Here is a 21,052-nt window from a genome sequence, read left to right as displayed (position 1 = left end):
CAAATATGCCATCTACTGTTTCAACAATCCTCCTACATTTAAAGTCTCTTCTTTCTCTATGTAGCTAGGCTACCTTCTAGCCCTTTTTTCTATCCATTTTCATCTACCAGCTTAGCTCAACAGGATGCCATTCTGATAATAGGATACTCTCTGTAGGATGGCAGGTCTTCAGAGCAAGCCATCCTGGGATTCCTAGAGCCATGGGTCATACCTCATCAGTACCTGTAAACTGTCTTTTTCCTGAAATTACAAATATGGAAGCAGTTCTGTAACTAGACATTTGGAGGAGAGGGTAAGATTTCCTGTGGTAGCAGCTTTAGTTATTTGAGGTCCCATTGAGAAGCAAGGCCTACATTCAGGCACTTGGTCTTCACTTTCTTGGGGTATGTTATACTGTGTTCCCTAAGACAGCTGAATTAAAGTGCTTTTGCCAATTTTTTTGTTTTGATTCTCAGGATAATTCAAAGGTAACAAAGGAACACCTGCATCCTAGGAAAAAATTATCTATTCACAAAAGCAACTGAGTGTTCTTTATATCATACATACTCCTTTGTGGCTGTCAGGAAGTCATCATATACAGCATGATTTTCACTAACTGCCCTTCAACTGTAGCATTTGCAACTGCACAACTGATTTGGAGTCAAAAGACCTAGGTTCAAATCACTTCTTTATTACTACATATGGGGTACTGGACAAGTCATTTTTGGGGGCCTTGGATTCTTCAACTGTAAAACAAAAAGTTGGACTACATGATGAGACTCTTTCCAGTTCTAAATTGATCATCCTTTACAGATTATTTTAATTTGATGTGGTTCACTAGGTATCTTTTTTGAGAGACAAGCAGTGATGGATGGTAAAGGGGAAATCAGCTTGGATTTGGTTACTGAAATTCAGCGAGAAATCAGTATCAAGTTTGTTTTGGACGAGAGTCCAATCAGTTAGCATGATTTACTCTGGTTTTGGTTCACTGTTTGGTTGAAGAATTGCTTTAAGCATTGTTACAATCATTACAACTTGTATCAAAGGACCTGGAGATTCTACTCAAGTCACTCTATTCTTGTCAATAGTTCTGGTTTAAAAAAAAGGCTTGGTGGTTAACATCTATTTATTATAATAACTTCTGGGGATCCTCTGTAAATTCAAATTATCCATGCAATCCTCGGCTCACATTATCACAGATAATGGCAAGCATTCTGGACCTTGAACTTTGAAAAGGAGTTAAACAAACAACACAGACAGTTGAATGTTTGCCATTCAAATATTTATTTTTTTACAGTGTTTTTAGTAAGATAATTTACTTCTTTAAAAAGGCTTTTAAGAAATAAAATTTTATATGAGATAGCTAGCAGTTCAAACTTAACCACTGACAACATTCTTTATGAAACGCTAGCCTACTTTAAAATCAAATGAAAATAAGGAACTACAACTGCCATCAGTAAAAAAACATGTCTTAAGTGGTAAAACTTCTTGAAATTATATCCAGCATGAGACAAAATCATCAAGGCCATTACATAAAACAGTTTTGTACTGAACAGGCAACGAGAATGAAAAACAGCGGCATCAGTGAAGCCTGATGGAATAGGCAATACAAGCCACTTCTTGTAACTCTACAGGGATTACAGACTTCAAAGCACACATCATTCCTTTAGAAATCACAAACTTGTAACCAAAATAAAGTCAAAAATTCTGAATACAAATTAGTGGTATTAGGACTCAATACTATATCTGTCCTGCTCCCTACCACTCCCACAATTTGCTCACTGATTAAAATACATTGGGATGTGCTGAACTATTCAACAACAGAGTGCACTTTAAACACAGGACAAAGTCAAAGCAGATTGTGATACTAAAGTAAAAGCTGGTGCTCCCCTCCAAACAAAAGAAAAAAAAAGGAAGGAAGCAATGACTCCCCAGGACCAACCTTGGACTCTAAGAAGCACTTACATCAAACTAACCTCATTTTATTTTTCAAATAGGTTTGTTAGACTGATAATTATGGAACAGATATATATGTAGGTATACATACATTATGTATATGTGTGTGTACGTGTGTGTCTATATATGTGTATCTCAGTAAGAGTTCTGACAATAGGTCTCAAGATTTGTGGAAAAAATGGAAGAGTGAGATAACTGTATTAAGGTTAGCTGTAAGCAAAAAAAGTTGCTTAATGAATCTACATCCACTTCAAGGAAAGTTTCTAGTAATCTGCCTCAGGATATTATCATAGAATCTGAATCACAGAAATAGGCCACTGTCTCCAGCTTTACTTAGTTCAACATTTTTATTTTGACTTGGGTGAAGACAAAGGATGGCTCGCCAAATCTATGGAAAGATAAATCATCCACAAATTTGGGAGGGAGATAAAATGGTAGTTGAGAAATATGACCCAAAACTATTTCCATAGGATGGAAGAATGGGCTCACAAGTTAAACATTCTGCACTTAGACTAGGCCTAACATAATTTCACATTAAAAAGAACTGTGGTTTTACATAATTGCAAGCTCAATATGAGTCAACAGTGATATGGCTGCCAAAAAAAAGCTACAAATAACCTTAGGAGCTTTATTAACGTAAGTATAAGGTTCAGAACAAGGGAGTCTCGCTAAACTCTAAATTATTCAGACCACAGATGAAGGACTATTTCAGCTTCCGGTGCCACAGTTTAAGAAGGACACTGACAAAATGGAGTGCATCAAGAGAAAGTCCACCAGGATATGAGGGATGTAATTAAATAGGATGTAACCAAGTCATATGAAGAAGGGCTTAATGAAGGGAAGGAAGGGTCATATTTCTTCAAACACCTGGAGAGCTCTCATATGGAAGAGGGATCAGACAATTTTATGCAGCTCCAAATGGCAGAATCAGAATCACTGGTGAAAGTTAAGGAGAAACAAATTTTAGCTTAACTTATCTACAACAATTAGAATTGTTGAAAAATGGAATGGGCTGGCTTGTGAGGTAGTGAGTTTCAGTCACTGGAAATGTTCAAATGGAGGGTAGATGGCCCATTATTGAAGACATAAAAAAAGGAATTCTTATTTAAATATAGGCTGGATTAGATAACCTCTGAGGTATCTTCCAACTGAGATTCTACAAAATTCAAATATGGGGCACAAAGACAAAGGTATAACATTTTCATTGGAATTAAGGATGAAATATAGGGAAGTTTCAGGGGAGTAGAGAAGATAACATTCTTAGAAGAGCATAAGTTTAAAGTGATTAAGTAAAGAATAAATTATATATTCCAGCTAGTAAAAAAAAAGATAATGAACATGGTCCTTAAATGTATAGCTACTTATTTCATTCATGTTTTCATAAAGCTCTAATATTAAGATTAAAGTCTGTCCCCTTGCAAATTTGCTACTAAATAAGAGATAGGAAAACTGAAAGGGGAACCTTTGACTTGTAGTGAGTTTCCTTCCTTAGTTTGCTCTTCAATAAGAACCCCAGCTGGCCCTGAGGTCTAGAATGAGGACTCTGAAAATCTCCCTTGTACTTAAAGATGAGAAAGATGCAGGGGGAGAAGTAGTAAAAAATGAAGTACATTTTCTGTCTTCCCTCTGGTCTGAACATTGAATACCTCAGAAACAGCCATTCCATGGAGCCATAATAAGAGTGACAGGCTGCTACATGGTAGTGCAATTCAAAGAGCCCTGAATAGAGAATCAATAGATCTGGGCTCTAGTCCTGGTTCTGCCAAGATTTAACCAGAGGTGTGGTCTTGTACTGAAATCTCAGTACATCTTAGGGCTTGAGTGTCCTTCTCTATATAAAATGAAGGATTTGAATCAGATGACTTAAAGTCCTTTCCAGCTCTTAAATTTCTCCAATCAAAAGAAAGGCAGTTCACAGCTACTGTGTCACCATCTGACCTGGGTTCTCTCTGTGCACAATGAAAGAAAATGACCACATGTATATTTAAAGACTCTCTTTAAAAATTCCCCGAGGAAAAGTGGCAGCCATGACCTGATCAGTATATACAAAAAACAGAGGGACCAGGACAGAAACTAACAGGGAGATACACTGCAGCTCTACATTCCATTCTTAAAATCTAGGAAACTAACTTGTATCAACATAATGATTTTCTAAAGTCTGTAATTATATTTTTGAAAAATATAATTAGTAATAACTAGGGAACTAGTGCTTAAATTCATCACACATGATCAGAAAGTCTTCTGGACAGGATGTAGTTAATTTTTAGAATAATTTTTTTAGATTAAAAAAAGTATGGTTTAAACAAAAGACCAGAATGGGTCTCTTTAATACACAAGCAAAAGCAACAGTATTTTCTAAATTTAAAAGGGGGAAGATAAGGTGGCAGTAAGAGAGAAATCAAAGCCACGCTTATATTATATAAATTTTCCCCTTCATATTTTAAAGTAAGATAGATACTGTACTCACTTGTCTGGGATGATCAAGGGTAGTTCTGCTTTTCAGCTATAAGGAAAACAAGAGGAACCTTCCAAGCCTATGATGCTATATTAAGATCATCCTAAAGTACCTCAAAAACAGAAAACGAAATGGTTCATGTGCAAAACTGCAAGCACCATTAGGATTTTTAAGCAGCAAGACCTAACACAAATGACAGCTAACAAGCACTCCATTGGTCACAGTCTTTTAAGGAGGCTTCACTGGAGGGAGGGAGGGCCTACATGTGTCTGTGAGTGAGTGAGAAATCACAAACTGCTGCTGCAATTTGCTGCCTGTAACTTTCGATACAGGTATAATTAAGGGATCCTATTGGAAAATTTGGCCTCAGGAATTTTCAATGATCCAAATGGATATTTTATTTTTTTAAATGATAAAAACTTAGATAAATCCATTTACTTTTGGGATGTGTGATCTTAAAGATCATATATATTAATCACCAGGACATATATTTGGTCTTGAGTGGTTGTGATCATACTTAGTGTAGTTATCACACAAGTTATCCAGATGAACTTGTCACAAAGAACAATATTAAACCTTGATTAAAACAAGGTTACACTCAGTATTCCACAGATACAGTTTTCTCTTTTAGCTCTTACTGCTACTCTGAAATTCACATGCCAATGATCAGGGTCAAGAAAAACTGCTATTAAAAGACTAATCAGTGTTTCAGATTTCCCTGCCCCTTGCTACATGCTAAGTTTCTTGAGGGAAGGCACACGTGTCTTATTTCACCTTTGTACCCCTTGTGCTTAGATTTGTGCCTAGCACATGGTCTACACTTGATATTTATTGAGCTGACCTACTACTGTGCTCTGAGAGCTTTCCATACTTTGGAACTGGCATGTGAAATCAGAACAGAACCACTTTTCTTTTGGACTAAAAATGGAGCCCATAAAAAAGTCCAAATTTCCAACTTCAAGATTCTGCTAAAGTTATCTGGTTTATAAGAATGCTCTACCCAAAGGGTTACTTAAGCAAGACAAACAGCAAAGATGAAAAAGATATGCAAAATTTGTAATCTTTTATCCAACTTCTGTAACTGTCAAGAAAGGTCAAACTAGAACAATTCACATTGTACAAGAACCAAAGTCAGCCAGCCCAGGTTGGGGACAGGAATTCTAAAATTGCAGTGAGGTATCATTCTGAAAAACATGTTGCCTCCAGCACAGGGTCTTAAGTCTTAGATCTGTCATGTAGAGCAAATTCACAGAATTTTACTGCAATGGTAACATATAAGAAGAAAGATGGCGCCAAGAGTAAGCATCCAAATCATACTGGGCTTTGTCAATGAAAATGAACATCTGGAATTGCACCTGAAAATAAATGGGCAGCAGTGTAATTTACGGACAAATTACAATGAATTCTACTCACAAATATCCTTTGGTAGATGACAGGAGGAAGTACCCTTTTAAGTGTCAGGGTGCTTCTATTCAGACAAACTTCCAAAGTGTCATCGATGTTTTAAAAGTGCATTAAAAAAAGAGAAATCTAGGCATAGTGGATTTGGTGCTCTTCAGACAATAAATGTAAAAGAAAGGGCCATCTTAATACGCATAGTGATATCTTTTTTCCCCCTCAAACACATTAAGAACAAATGACAATTAATTTTTATAATGGGGTATTTCTGTTGGAATCCTAGAATCACCAAAATGTTTTATTTCTTAGCTGAATTTGTAACATTCAATACAGAATAAATGATTTCAGAGATTCATGTAAGTTTGCTTTCTTGTCCACCAAAGGCTCCAGTTTCCAGTGATAAGACCAATCATATGACATAAAGGTTGTAGACAAAACCTCATTTTTATGTAGTATTTATAACAGACATTTTCTTATTAAAATACTTCCTCAAAACACATTCTACTGAACATTCAGTCCAAATAGCTTTCAAAATGACTAAAAACAAGGTATTAGTCTGTAAAAATAAGCTCGAGGGGGAAAAATTATGAGCAACATAGTTGAAATGCAATTGTTTTAACTGACTCCATTTCTGCAATGCCATTTAGATACTCAGTGTCTTAATAAACTTTGATTGACATATATATGTATGTATATGTATACATATATAAAAACACATTAATAATTTCAAAGTATCTCTTTCAGGTGAGCAGTTTAATTACAAGTTACAAATCTCTTATCAGATTATTTATTAACTGTACACCCTCTCAAATCCCAAAGTCATACTTCAATAACATTTTGCTAGTTAAAAAAAAAAAAAAAGAGTACTCTCAGGACAGACTCCTTTATATACCCTTCAGAAAAGTTTTAAAAGAAACACCAGAAGTTTCTAAAAAATATTTTAAGCATCTTCCACTTAAAAATAGATAAAATATGAATGAGGGGTCATAATCAATGTTTTTCTCAATTTAGAATAGAAACCACTATTAACTTTAAATCAATGACCAATTTGACTTTTCACATTTATTACATTACTTTAAAACCTGCAACACATCTTCCATACATGATCATGTTTGAGCCTGGAGACAACCCTGTAAGACATGTACTATGTGGATTATTTTCTTCTTTTAACAGGTGAAGAAACTGAGGTTCAAGGATGTTATGTGACTTGCTCACAGTCAAGTGTGTGCCTATTAAGCATCAGAGGCAGGATCAGGAACCAGTTCATCCTGATTTGCCAAACTGAGTCACGCTGTCTACCCTGACAAATTTTTGCAAAAATCTATTCTATCAGTGATGAAGACAATTAATTTAAGAATCCATGTGCCATCATACCGTTGTGAATAATTGTAACAATATATATTGAGAGACACAGGGTTCCTTAAAGCACTGCAAACTAAGATATCTGGAGTACTAATAGATTAGGGGTAAGCTGAATGGACAGGCTTTTAAAAGCCAGATGTAACTCTGTGTGTAACAAAACATCCTTTGGCATACTGAAAAGTCAAATTTACATATCAACACAGGACAGAGCAATTTAAGAAGAATAAATGTCCTCATAAATATTTTTATTTGGGTAGTGGTCAACATCAACATATATATATGTATACATATATATATTACAATAATTCATCCTCAGCTTTAATGCCATTAATTCATGGAAAGCAACTGCCTTTTTTATTACTAAATATGTACTTTTAAAATGCCTGTTCTTCTGAAAGAAAAAAAGCTATAGGATGAAGCATACTATGATACGAGAGCAAATATAGGCAATAATAGATGATTAAATCTCACAGGACTATTTATTTCTTCTATCGCAGACACCACATTACTTAGGAGGAATAAGAAATGGCTTGAAAAAATACACTATCTGTAGCATCAGTGGACTTTTACACACCACAGTTTTGAATGCAAGACAGGCCAAAAAGCAAAGCTAAATAAATAAGCAAGCTTCTGATGGCACATGTGTGTAAGTCCAGAAGTTTGCTAAAGACACATGGTCACTGCTGATATCACAATTATCTTTTTTTCCCCACCTACTATAATTGCTCACCTGAAATATTCTGATTGGCTTTTGATTTTTTTCTCAGACATTGCGTTGCTTTCATTTTTATAACATCAAGCAGGCAATCAAATTACAGCTGAGTAAAAACACAGGCACTGCACTGACGAGGACATGCAGAACATGGAGTTTCCCTTCTTGGTTCCATGAACTTACAAGCATGGAATCAAGAGTTCTTTTCCAATTGCAAGTTTGCAATTTTTAACTTATCATCGACAACCTTCAATAGGTCCTGTCAAGGCATCCAGGCTGCTGTCTGTATCTGAAGCCAATGTCTGCTCTGTCGACATGGATGAAATGTCATTGATAGATGAGGACTGAGAAGGAGTGGTGTTGCTATTTACTGCTGCATCTGTGCTAAGTAAACCAAATATAATAAAATCTGAGGCAAGACATTGCTACAAAAACAAGCAAAACGGTGAAGGTTGTGGGCAAATGATGTTTATTTTCCTTCCCCTTTATGACAATTCACCGACCTCAATTTTGGAGGCAGAAAAGCAATCTCAAGAAGTAGTTGCTCGGTGGGATGCAGTTAGTTAAGGCTAACTTTTAAATCTTTTTCCCAAGTTCTTGTACCTTAATTCCCTAGAGTCAATGTTTTTTCATAGGCATTTTCATTTTCTTTTCCAGTGCTCTGGCATCAAGCACATTGCCCTATCTATATATGGCTAAGGCCTGGACCTGCACCTTCATTGCTATAAGAAACACTCAGATGAAAAAACTGCCTCTACCAGTGCAGGTTAGCATCTCCTCTTCAACTTAGAGAACTGCTTATGATGCAAGAGTTAACTAAGTGACTTGTCCAGGGTCACAAAGCCAGACAAAGAAGTAGGACTTAACACTCAGGTTTTCTTGGCTATCTATCATGCTGCCTCTTGATCATATAAGAGTAGACTCAATCATGTTCTGAAAATACACTTTAATTTCAAGAAAACTTAAAAAGAAAATCACTGCATTGTCCAAATATCATTGTTCTTCAAAAGCCTTGTGGAAAATCAGGGTTTAAGATCCATCAGGGTTATTTTCTATTACCTTTGTGTTCTACTTAAGTGTAAGCCAAAAAACACATCTTTAAGATTAAGGTTTGGCAATAACAACAGGTGTCTGCAACACAGACCAATCTGCCCCAAAGAAAAATGAATGTACGTACCAGGGGCTTGGGGATCCGATTTAAATTAATCAAAGTACAGTAGGACACTTCATTTGGAAGGCCCAGTTTTATGGCCCAGCCTGCCCAGAATTAGCCCTGGACAAGGATAGTCCACCCAACTCCCAAATCGTGTTCATTTTTAAACTGCACTGTGACCTTGTATCTTTGAATACTATTTGTTGGTTTATAATCCAGAAATGAAAAGTCATCACCATATTCTACATAAAAACTGTTTTTGTACACTTGTAGCAAGTGCAGAAAAGAGCAAGTCAGACTTCAGTTCACAAGGACATATACATGCTGTTGTTAGGTGTTTCAGTCATGTCTAATTCTTCATGATCCCCTTAAAATTTTCTTGGCAAAGATACTGCAGTGGTTTGCTATTTCCTTCTCTGGCTAATTTTATAGATGAAGAAACTGAAGCAAACAGGGAAAAGTGACTTGCTCAGGGTCACACAGCTAATAAGTGTTTGAGGCCAGATTTGAACTGACTCCATGACCAGAACTCTATCTACTGTGCCACCTAGTTGCTCTTTATATGTATAAAAGTAATCTATTGAGCCTCTGTACTTTAAGGAAGTGCTCATAGGTCCCAGGCTACTACTAGTGAAATAAAATTATTTTTAGCAATTAGTTGGAAAACCTGAGCAAAAGTGTTTAGAGAAACTCCAATTTGTCCTTGGAACAAACTGCTTTAATTCTCTGCTTGGTTTGATTGTGCTGCTGTGGTTATAGAGGATTATGTATATCTTAGAAGATAACTTTATATTCATCAGAATGAGTAGAGAGCTAAGAAGAGGCAAATTCTTTTTTAAAAACAACTGTCTAAACCATAATCATTAGTACAGAACACATGGCTGGTATTGAAGTTGGCTAAAGCAAAGACTACTAGAAGTAAAACTATTAAACTAATCACTAACCTGAAGGCTGATCTTTTACCACACCATTCTTGCTTCTTTCTTCCCAGTCCATTACTTCTTTGTATATTAGTTCTTCAAATAGAAATTTAAGTTAAAATGCTCATTAGTTTCCTTATATTTCTATAAACTGTTTCAAGATTAGCTTTCACTATGATAAAAGTTCTATTTTTGACATCTCTGAATTGAATACTATGCTAGTCTATAGTCTTACGTATCCAACATGTTCCATTTCAATGTTGTGATTGTAGGCAAATCTGAGCCCAGGTCACTTTTGTCAGATTTATCTGTCTAGAATTAGAGATGGAGTCCACATCTTTATATATCATGTTTTTAAAAAATGAAGAATGTAATACCAGGACAATAATATTTCTAAAACATAATTAAAAATTTAGAATAGTTAACAAAATAGTGATATAAAATAATAAGCAACAATACAGTATAGGTCGAAGACAGAAAGCAGGCTTTGGAATCAGTAAGACTTGGGTTCAATGCCTGTCTTTGATACATCCTGGCTGAGTAACCCTGGGTAAAATCCTTAATTTCTCAGTGCCCTGGAGCTGGAGAGCAGATAAAAATCTATTTTGTCAGGGGGAGTTTCCTATACCAATAAAATCATAGGTCAGGCTCAAAATAAAATATGGCATAATAATCATTAATGGTATCTTTATATGCCAATGAATTTTTCAAAATGCTTTTACTGACAACTAAATTAACACTATCAAATAGATTTGAACATTACAGGAAGAACAAAAAATGAAGTATTCAATGGCTAAACTAAATAATGATTAGGTAGCTATAAAATATGATGGAAAGCATTTTGTTTTTAATTTGCTATTCTATCATGAGAAACTTTTATGTACATGCTACAGTTTCTATCTATCATTCACACAGTATGGCTTAGAGGGAAACGTTCTGCACTAGAAGTCAGGACATGCCAGCTTTAATCAAAGGCCTTATCCTGATCTACTGAGGAGGAACACAGGATTTAGGGCTGGAAGGAATCTTAAACATCATTTGGTCTAAGCCCCTCATTTTAGAGATCAGGCATCTAAGGGTCAGAGTAATTAAGTGACTTGCTCAAGGATGCACAACAAATTAAGTAGCAGAGGTGAACCCAAACTCGGGTCTTCTGTCTCCAGATCCAGTGTGTTCTTTCTGCTAAGCCCTTTTACTGCTCAATTTTTGGCAAGTCTTTCTCTGGGTCTCAGTTTTATTGTCTGGAATATGAGAGCACTGGAGTAAATTATCTTTAACAACTCTTTGAGAGATGCCAGGTTTAGCAAACAGAAAAGATATTCTAAGTATTACTGCCATGTAATCATAAAAAATACTTGAAATCTTAATCAAACCTCTTCAAACTTAAAACAATGGCACTTTAGCAAAAACAAATATCTTTTAAATTTTCTTTTTTGTTAAAAACAAGTCAAATAAAATTATTTTTAAAAATTTCTGGATCTGGCTTAACCAGAATTGAAAATAAAATAGCTAACTAATAAAAACCCATCTCAAGAAACTTACTGATTAACATAAGAATTTGGGGATAAAACTATAATTCTAAACAGTCCTACAGTTTTAGAAAATAAAGACTAAACTGACTCAATTATGCTATACAAAATGTATTTGTGCCAAGAAATACTGATAAAAATGTCTATAACTAATGATCAAAATAACTTGTGTCATTACCTTTCCATTCTTCAATGGCATGTTCTCGTTCTTCTAACTGGGCATCATAAATTTGAGGTGGTGGCTAAAGTTAAATTTGAAAAAAAAAACCACAAATCTGTTTTTCAAAAAAATCTAATATATATATAAGTAATTCTTAAGAGACTTCCCCAATGTTTAACATTGATTAAGTGAAGATAGAAGGAAAAAAACAAAAACTAGACCCTGTCCTTAAGAAGTTTTCAATCTACTGAGAGGTTGCAACTTGTTCACAGGTAAATACAGATCTTCAGAGAATGACTAACAATGACTGGGATCATGAGAAGGAGGTGGTACCTAAGGAGATTTTTGGAAATTGAGGAAAATTAATAGTTCTCAGAGATACAGGCAAAGAGGGAATTTATTCTAGGCATGAGTAAAGCAATAGAGGGGAGAGATAAGAATACTGTTTGGAACACAGCAAGTATGCCAGTTTGGCAGGGACATAGTGCATAAAGGGGAGTAATATGAAATAAGTCTAGAAAGGAAGGCTAGGGCCAGATTGTGAAAAGCTTTAAATGCTAGTACTAAGGAAGGAATATTTATTTTATTTTAGTTGCATTAAGGAGTCACTGGAACTTACAAGGTTGGAGGTGTGCTTTACAAAGATTTTTTGGCAGTTGTGTGCAGAATGAACTAGAGTGAGGAGAGTCTAGAAGCAATGAGTCCAATTAGGAAGCTACTGCAACAATCCAGTGAGAAGTAATGAGATTCTGAACAAGTTGGGTAGCCATGTTAGATGAAGGAATGGATGCAAAAGATGTTGTGGTAGTAGAACTGACAAGGCTTGCAAATGATTAGGGGATGATGGAGAATGAAGAGTTCAAGATGGATGAGAAGTTGTAAAACTGGGTTTAAAATGGACAGTATAAAACCTTTGGGAGGCTACCTGACAAGACAAACCTAGGAACTACATAAATACAATTACAAAACACTTTTCACACTAATAAAGTCAGATCTGAACAACCAGAAAAATATGAATTGCTCATGGGTAGGAATGAGCCACTATAAGAAAATGACAATTCTACCTAAATTAATGTATTTATTCAGTGCCATACCAATCAAACTATCAAAAACTTACTGTAGAGAGTTAGAAAAAAAAATAATAAAATTCATCTGGAAAAACAAAAGGTTAAGAATATCAAGGGAATTAATGGAAAAAAAAATGTGAAGGAAGGTGGCCTAGCCACACAAGTTCTCAAACTGTATGATAAAGTGGTAATTATCAAAACAAATAGATATCAGCTAAAAAACAGATTGGGTACGCAATACATAGTAGGTAGTGACCACAGTAATATAGTGTCTGATAAACTCAAAGATCCCAGTTTTGGGGACAAGAACTCACTATATGAAAAAAAATTGCTGGGAAAATTGGAAAGCAGTTTGGCAGAAAGCAGGTATAAAACAAAATCTCACATCACATACCAAGATAATATCAAAATAAGTACATAATTTAGACATAAAGGGTGATACCTCAAGCAAACTAGGGAAGTATGGAATAGTTTACCTGTCAGATATATGGGTAAGAGAAGAATTTAGGATCAAACAAAAGCTATAGGACATAAAATGGATAATTTTACTTACATTAAAAAGGTTTTGCACAAATAAAACCTATGCAGCCAAAATTAGAAGGAAAGCAGAAAAGTGGGAAAAATTTTTTACAGCAAATTTCTCTGATAAAGGCCTTGTTTCTCAAATATATAGTGAACTGAGTAAAATTTATAAAAATGTAAGTCATTTCCTAATCGATAAAGGATATGAAAAAGCAGTTTTCAGATGAAGAAATCAAAGCTATCTATAATCATATGAAAAAAATGCTCTAAATCACTACTGAATAGAGCAATGCAAATTAAAACAATTCTGAGGTACCATCTCAAATTACGACAGAAAAGGAAAAGACAAATGTTGGAGGCAATGTGGAAAAACCAGTACACTGATGCTCTGTTGGTAGAGTTGTGTACTGAATCAACTATTCTGGAGAGCAATTTGGAACTATGCCCAAAAGGTTATAAAAATATACTTACCCCTTGACTCAGCAACAGCACTACTAGATCTGTATCTCAAAGAGATTTAAGAAGAAAATGGAAAAGGACCTATATGTACAAAAATATTTACAGAAACTCTTTTTGTGGTGGCAAAGAGTTGGAAATTTAAGAGATGCCCATAAATTATGAAGTGGCTAAACAAGCTGTGGTGTACGATTGTGATGGAATCACTGTGCTATAAGAAATGATGAATGAGCAGGATGCTTTCAGAAAAACCTGGAAAGACTCACATGAACTGATACTGAGTGAAGTGAGCAGAACCTGGAGAACACTGTACACAGTCACAGCAATACCGTGTCATGACAAATTGTGAATGACTTAGCTATTCTAGGCAATACTAGATCCAAGACAATTCTGAAAGATTTATGATGAAAAATGCTCTCTACCTTCAGAGAAAGAACAGATTAAGTCTGAACAGAGATCAAAGCATACTATTTTTTAACTTCATTTTTTTGTAGGGTTTTTTTTGGTCTGTTTTCTTTCACAATATGACTAATATGGAAATAGGTTTTGCATCTCTGCAAAATAATAATATATATCAAATTCGTTGCCATCTTAGGGAGAAGGAAGGGAGAGAATTTGGAACCCAAGTTTTAAAAAATGAGTGTTAAAAATGGTTTTGCAGCATAGCATATGTTTTACAATATGGAAACAATATAGGAAAAAAAGAAATGAAATTGGGAAATATGGAGGAAAAGATGGGTTTACAGAGAAGATAATGGGTTCTAACTTGACCATGTTAAACTTGAGGTCTCTATTGAACACTCAGGTGGAAATGTCTAATAAGCAGTTGGTGAAGTAGGACTGATTGGAGTCTAGAAGACAGCTGGAGAAGAATATACAGATTTGGCAGTTAAAAGGATAAAGGGAATTGAAGCTATAGGAAATGATGAGCTCACCAAGAGAGGGCTGAGAAAAAAGAAAACAGGCCCAGCACAGAGTTTCAGGGGACAACTATGGTGAAAGGACAGGACCTGGATCATACTCAGCAAAGAAGACAAAGAAATGGCCAGATAAGTAGAAGGAGAACCATGATAGAGCTGTGCTGCAAAAAGCAAAGGAGACAGAATCCAGGATGAAGGGAGAGTCAAGTGTCAAAGCATGCAGAGAGCTCAAGGTTTCTTTGGGGACAGTGTATTTCGAGTTCTGATCTAGGACGGCAAACACATACCTCCCAAATTCAGCATTAGCAATGGGCTGGGTGGAGAGAACAGGATAAGGCAGAGAATTAGAGCTTAGCTAGGAATGGACAACTTGAACTCTCTACATTGCTGTATCTGCATAACAGAAAAGTACTATCTATATCTCTACATCTGCATAAGAGAAAGCAGTTCTCCAGGGCATTCACCTGACAGTTCTAAATCGAGTAAAACTGATTCCTATATGTATGTTAAGGATGTGTATAAATCAGGGACTGCCTATACTTATTTAACCTTCGTATATATACATAATATGTCTGTGATACATGTGTATATAATAGATATACACATGCATATGTATCTATATGTACTATACACATATACACACATAATTTATGGGAGAGAGGGAGAGGAAGAAGAAAGGAAAGGGGAGAGGGGAGAAAAAAGAGAGAAGAAAAATACAGGAGAGAAGGAAGAGACAGGAGAACAGAGAGAGATCTACAACTATCAGTGTTAAACTTCCAGAATATGCCTTGCTTCTGTCTATAAAACCACAGAGATTAAAAAGATCCATTAGGTCACCTTAAATTAATACTTACTGCCTCTGCTTCAGCAGGGTCATACCAAACAGTAATATATGGATGCCGTAAGGCTTCATCAACAGAAATTCGCTTGTCAGGATCTATTACGAGCATTTTTGATAACAAATCTCTAGCTTGACTTGCTAGGAAGAAAAATAAAATATGTGAAGAATCAGATTTTTAAAACTAAGCTTTTATTTGGAAAATTAAACAAAAACACATGATAAAAAAGCTAAATATGGCATCACAGAAGAAAAAGATCAAAAGCTCAGATTATGAAAAAGAAGTTTCTGACATCAAGATCAAAATTCCTAAGTGACTTTCAATAAATCAGTCATTTCCACAGTCATTAAAACAATCTTGAACTATTTCTTAAAGAAAAAAAAACAACATTAAATCCTATTTGTTTTTTTTATGAGAAATAAGAAAAGAATATTCTCATGGGATGGAGTTGTGTGCAGGTTACATGTATACTCTAATATCTGAGAAAGGACAGCACTTTCTGACAATAAACAAAAGAAAAAGGCCCAAAGAGGTGGGACTGTCCTGAGGTTTGACAGATCTCATTCTTCCTCCTGGGAAATAAAATACTAAAGCTTGGTATCATTCCCCTAGTTACTCCCTCTCCCATGGCTACACAAAAACTTTAAAAACAATTACCCTAAAACCTTGGTTAACCAGAAAGGTCAGGAATCTGGGATTCTGCCTAAAGCAACTTTATGATTAATTAAGGACTACTGAAGCATGATGAAAACAGTCAATATCAACCAATATCCATAAATCCACAAGATGGGCCATTTTCCTACAAAGTTTATCTGCCAAGTTAAAAAAGGTCCAGAGAAGAAATGTAGTGCTTTCTTTCCTTCTCTGAAAGAGATTATATCAATCAACCAATCAAAAAGAATTTATTAAGTGTCTACTATGTGCCAGGTACTGACTGTGCTAGGTGACAGAGATGTATAAGCCTGGCCTCTCAACTCCACACAAAAGTATTTTTTAAAAAAGTACTTTAGGGAAGAAATTTTAGCAGTTAAAAAACAATCTAGAGCATTATAATTTTAAAAAACCAAATAAAATCAATACATAAATTAAAGCTATGGGCTTTTGCACTGAGTAAGATTTACTCAACTACAGGCAAATAAAGGACTGTGATTCCTCTGATCATCACATGATATAATTTGCTCTGGGTTCAGGGGTATCAATTTTTTTCTGAGTTCCTTCAAGGTCAGATTCTGAAGAGGCAAATGGTTAGGATGACTGGGGTAATTTGGTATGGAAACTATATTTAAAATACACTTTACTTGGAAGCTCTGACAAAGCGTGAAATTCCCATCCTTATAATTCCACTGTCAGTAACTAACATATGTACAATCTTTCAAATTAATCTACGAAGTTTTTAAATTTTGCTTGAAGGCTTCAAAAAGGCAGGTTTTGAGAGCAGAATCTCAGGTTTTAGATATTCATCTTGACACTGATTCTTCTCATCTTAGACTTCGATGTCCTTGAGAAGTGGCAAGGTGTTTGAGGATTCTAATTACTGGTATAATTACAAGGTTTTAATGTATTCTAATGTTATTTTCACTTCACAGATGAGGTAAATATATCACATCTTGTTCACGTTATGGAATGTGAATATGAAAAATACAAAAAAAATTCATGTGGATTAGGAAACTTAAGAAAAGAAAAAAAAAATCTTACTTTTCAGTTTATCTCGTTCAGATTCTGATGGGAATATCCAATCAGGGAAAAGCTCTTCAAATTTGATACCAGGATACTTCGGCCTGTTTTCTACATAATTCCTCACAGTTGGCTGCAATTTCTTCATAAAATCTGATGATGGTGTTCCTAACTGCTCGATAACTTTATTCCACTGATCAATATCTGTAGGACTTCTTTAAGAAAATATAACTGAAATATTCATATTAAACAAAGTATAATCCAGGAAAAAAAAAGCTAAAATCAACAAGTAATGAATGGAGATCCTACTTTGCTATTTTAAAAATACCATCTAAACATAAGCACTTAGAATTCTAAGTTCTGACTATTTAAGACAAAGATAATTATACAAACTACTCAATGTATGGCATATAATTAATTTTAAAGGAGAAGTGGCAATACAGCTAGGAAACCCAGGTTCTAATTCTTGCTCTGCCCCTACCTACCTCAATCCTTTACCTCTCTAGGATCTTGTTCTCTTTGTTTGTGAAGGAGGAAGTTGGTCCCTTACAACTCTGAAATTCTCTATTTTCTGTAGTCAACTGATTCAACCTATCAAGCTACCTACTAATGAATATTGCTTTGCCTTTCTGGCTCCAATGAGATAGTTTTCTTGTGACTGAAGATTAGTGCTTAAGTCAAAAATTATAGGTAACTCCTGGTTTTTGTAGGGGGCTTATTTTTGGGGGTAGGGGTGGGAAGAAAGACGATCAAACTTGTTCAATGGTGTAGAGAATTATGGGCGAGGTAACTCCTTCTTCCAATGTAGATTTGGCACCTGCTTTACAACTTACAGTCTTATAGAGGTACCTGAGGCACTAAGAAGTTAAGTGACTTGCCCAAAGTCACTGCCAGTGTATGACAAATGTAGAACTCGAAGCTTGGTCTTGCTAGATCTAAGGATGACTTCCACACCTCTCCTGCCAGGAAGCCTCTCATAATTCATAGTTAACTTTCACCAAAAGTTAGGTAAAATGTCTCACTGTAGGTTCCAAAGACCACAATGGAATGCAAGCTCTGGCAGGTCCTAGTAATCTCATTTATTATTATTGTTGCTTACAAAGCACTTCACATATCTTGTCTCACTGAATTCTAGTAACAGCCCTGTAAGGGAGTCAGTACAGGTATCACTGACTGTTTCTGTGAGGTCCAGGAAAGCAAAGTAATTTCCCCATGGTCACAGACCTGGTGAATGACAAAGCTGGAATCCAAATGTTTGACTCCAAATTCAGTGTTATATTCTAGACACTACTTGATAGATCAAGAGTCTACAAATCTGTATTCTTTTTCATTTAAACTATGACAGAAAAACCTAAATACTTCGTTAATTCCTTTTGAAAGTACACCAGACTGATTCTCCTCTCTGCAAAAAGTTATTTTTTCTACAGTAACACTATTTACTGTTCTTGTGGAATTGTTAAGCCTATCCTAACTTCTAACAAATTTTTTTCATTTGTTATAAAGTACCACTTTTTTCATTTCTGCACTTCCTAAAATTTCAATTCCCTTCTTAAAGAACAAAATAAGCTAATACGTAAAAATGTACAAAAATAAAAAAAAGATCGATAAGTATATTAATTCACCCAATATTAGGCAAAAAAGCTTAACTGTTTTATGTTATGTAAAGTTTTTTTAAATTGAGTTTATTTTCAGTATAAAAGTTCATTTAGTCACCAAAATGGGTAAATTTTAATTAGGGTACAATTGCTAGACAATTGCTAGCATCTAACTTCATGGTAAATACTTATTAAAATAGATGATACATAAAAGTATTCATAAAGCCAACCACAACAAAACAAAAAAAACGCCTTCAAAACAATATCTGTTGTTTAAGAATTTGCTCTATCTACTTCACCTGGAAAAATCACCCCAATAAAAGAGATCACAAGAAAAAGCTGACATAATGTATATGATACTAAAGACAGATTGATTAATTAGAAAAACAAAGAATACCTGTAAATTGACATAAACTATTTTAATAATTTTTAAAAATGAAGATTAATGAAAATATTCAATAATTATCATAATGAGAAATGATACATGGGAAAAATGGTTAGGATGAAAAGCATTCACAAGATGAAAGCATGAACCTACAGACAAGAAATGGCATACAGCAAGTACTGAATTTGATTTTTTTCTGTTAAATGATGTTATTATGGATGAGTTGACCATCTATTAAAATTCTGAAGTTTATGTTCCTACAGTGTATTTGTAATGTGCCAGAGCAAAGTAACCATTGTTAAAATAAAAAAAAAACAAACCAAGCACACACAATGGGGTGATTTTTTAAAAAGTATTCCCAAATAAGAATTAGAAAATTTGACACAACCTTTTATCTCATTTGAATACTTTCTATTTGGGTCTCTTTAACGTGTTTCTGATCCTGTCTTTTAAAAAGAAGCTTTTTAGTTCATACTGATAATTTTAACAAATACAACATGTTAGTAAAATTCTTTAAGCACAACATCCTGAGTTTAAAATAGCCACTTTCCTAGACAAATTAACTAATTTGGTGGGCTATTTATATCTTGTTTTTTAATATAGTTATATTCCTACATATCTACTTGCCTTTTTTAATGAAGTTAATGCCAATGTGTTATCTAATGCGATAGCTACTACAGTAAATACATTAATATTTAAGCAGTAGAGTTTAGCATAGTAAAATAATCAGGAATGAAAGTTAAATATGTGCAACTTGGTTAGTGACACTAATTTAATAAACATCAGAATAAGACCATTTCAAACACATACTCAAGAAGTATGATGTTTTCCATTTTGTGTTCTCATCTACTGCGGACAAAGAAAGTAATTTTGTCTTTGGTGGTTATGGAAAGTATGGCTGGGGTTCAAGGATGACTGGGGAAGGATACGATCAGTGCCTTGGAATATCACACAACCTTTCACCAGTTCTCCCATGATGCACCCCACTGACCAGATATCAACTGAAAATAAAATGAAATGATAAAATTATGAAGTGCCATGAACAAAATAAAGGCGGGAAAAAGGAATTCTAGCTTCTATACCAGACACATAAATATGGAAAAATAAATAGCTAGCTAAAGATGAGCTTTTGCACAATATGAACTCGGGTTTTTGGTTGTTTTCAATTTGACAGTAATTCAGCTGTAGCACTGACTATAATACTTTATGCTGCTGTTAAAATATGCTGATAAAGTACATGTAAACTAATCTAAAGATCATTTTCCAACCTGAGCAATTTACTTTAATACTAGAAACCACTGTGAAGGATACAGTCTCTTCCTGGGAACAGGACTTTATGAAGGACCATTTCTGCCATAATGCACCCAACAGACCAGATATCCACTACCCAACGCCAGGTGCAACGAGAACATAGATTAAAAAGTTAACCATAGAGTACCCCGTGCCCCTTTAATCCCCAAACCACCTTCAAAACAACAGAAACATAGAAAGAAGCCCATCATCCTTACTCTACCTCAAGTATTTTTTAAATTAACTTAATTCAGAGTTTTTACAACGTTCTGAAACATGATTACATTGGTACTTTGGCATTATTACACGTAAAAAGTATAATCTCAGATTCAAATGGGAGTACTGCAAATTGAAGCATCCAGCAGGGGGCTCCCTTCAGCTATACTGCTCTAGACAGTACTACACTGACAGAGCAGTTTCAGAAGTTTACCCCAATTTGATAGATTTAGAGCCAAAAAAAGGCCTTTGAGGTCATCTAGGTCCAATCCTCTCATTTTAAACATTAAAAAACTTTAAAGCACAGGGAGAAGTGACTTTGATCACGAAATACATCTTCTTCTTTTAAGTTCAGGCTGAACTCTTAACACCCTGCCCCAGAAGGTATGAACAATTTTGCCCAGAAGCATATGTATGAGGAGATGAGGATAAATAAGGAGTGGGGTGTAGTAGCCTGGTTTTCC

General features: G+C 34.9%; 1 protein-coding gene across 7 annotated transcripts in view; it reads right to left on the bottom strand.

The window, feature by feature from the left end:
* Positions 1–1,244: 1,244 nt before the first annotated feature.
* The window catches only part of MAPK9 (mitogen-activated protein kinase 9), a 54,040-nt gene continuing 34,232 nt past the window's right edge, over positions 1,245–21,052 (bottom strand). For 5 of the 7 annotated variants that reach the window (XM_072631224.1, XM_072631223.1, XM_072631227.1 and 2 more), the window contains 7 exons: positions 20,012–20,083; positions 17,124–17,306; positions 15,444–15,568; positions 11,643–11,706; positions 9,960–10,031; positions 8,110–8,241; positions 1,245–5,745 (listed from right to left, as the gene is read on the bottom strand). In XM_072631224.1, the coding sequence (XP_072487325.1) occupies positions 5,717–5,745; positions 8,110–8,241; positions 9,960–10,031; positions 11,643–11,706; positions 15,444–15,568; positions 17,124–17,306; positions 20,012–20,083 (677 nt within the window). In that variant the 3' untranslated portion in view covers positions 1,245–5,716. Of the gene's footprint in view, positions 5,746–8,101; positions 8,247–9,959; positions 10,032–11,642; positions 11,707–15,443; positions 15,569–17,123; positions 17,307–20,011; positions 20,084–20,393; positions 20,466–21,052 lie in introns of those variants that run through there. The other 2 variants (XM_072631225.1, XM_072631226.1) reach the window with 2 other exon arrangements.

The sequence above is a fragment of the Notamacropus eugenii genome, chromosome 1, assembly GCF_028372415.1.
Source record: "Notamacropus eugenii isolate mMacEug1 chromosome 1, mMacEug1.pri_v2, whole genome shotgun sequence".
Classification (NCBI taxonomy): Eukaryota; Metazoa; Chordata; class Mammalia; order Diprotodontia; family Macropodidae; genus Notamacropus; species Notamacropus eugenii.
This window is presented reverse-complemented; position numbering and strand designations above follow the sequence as displayed.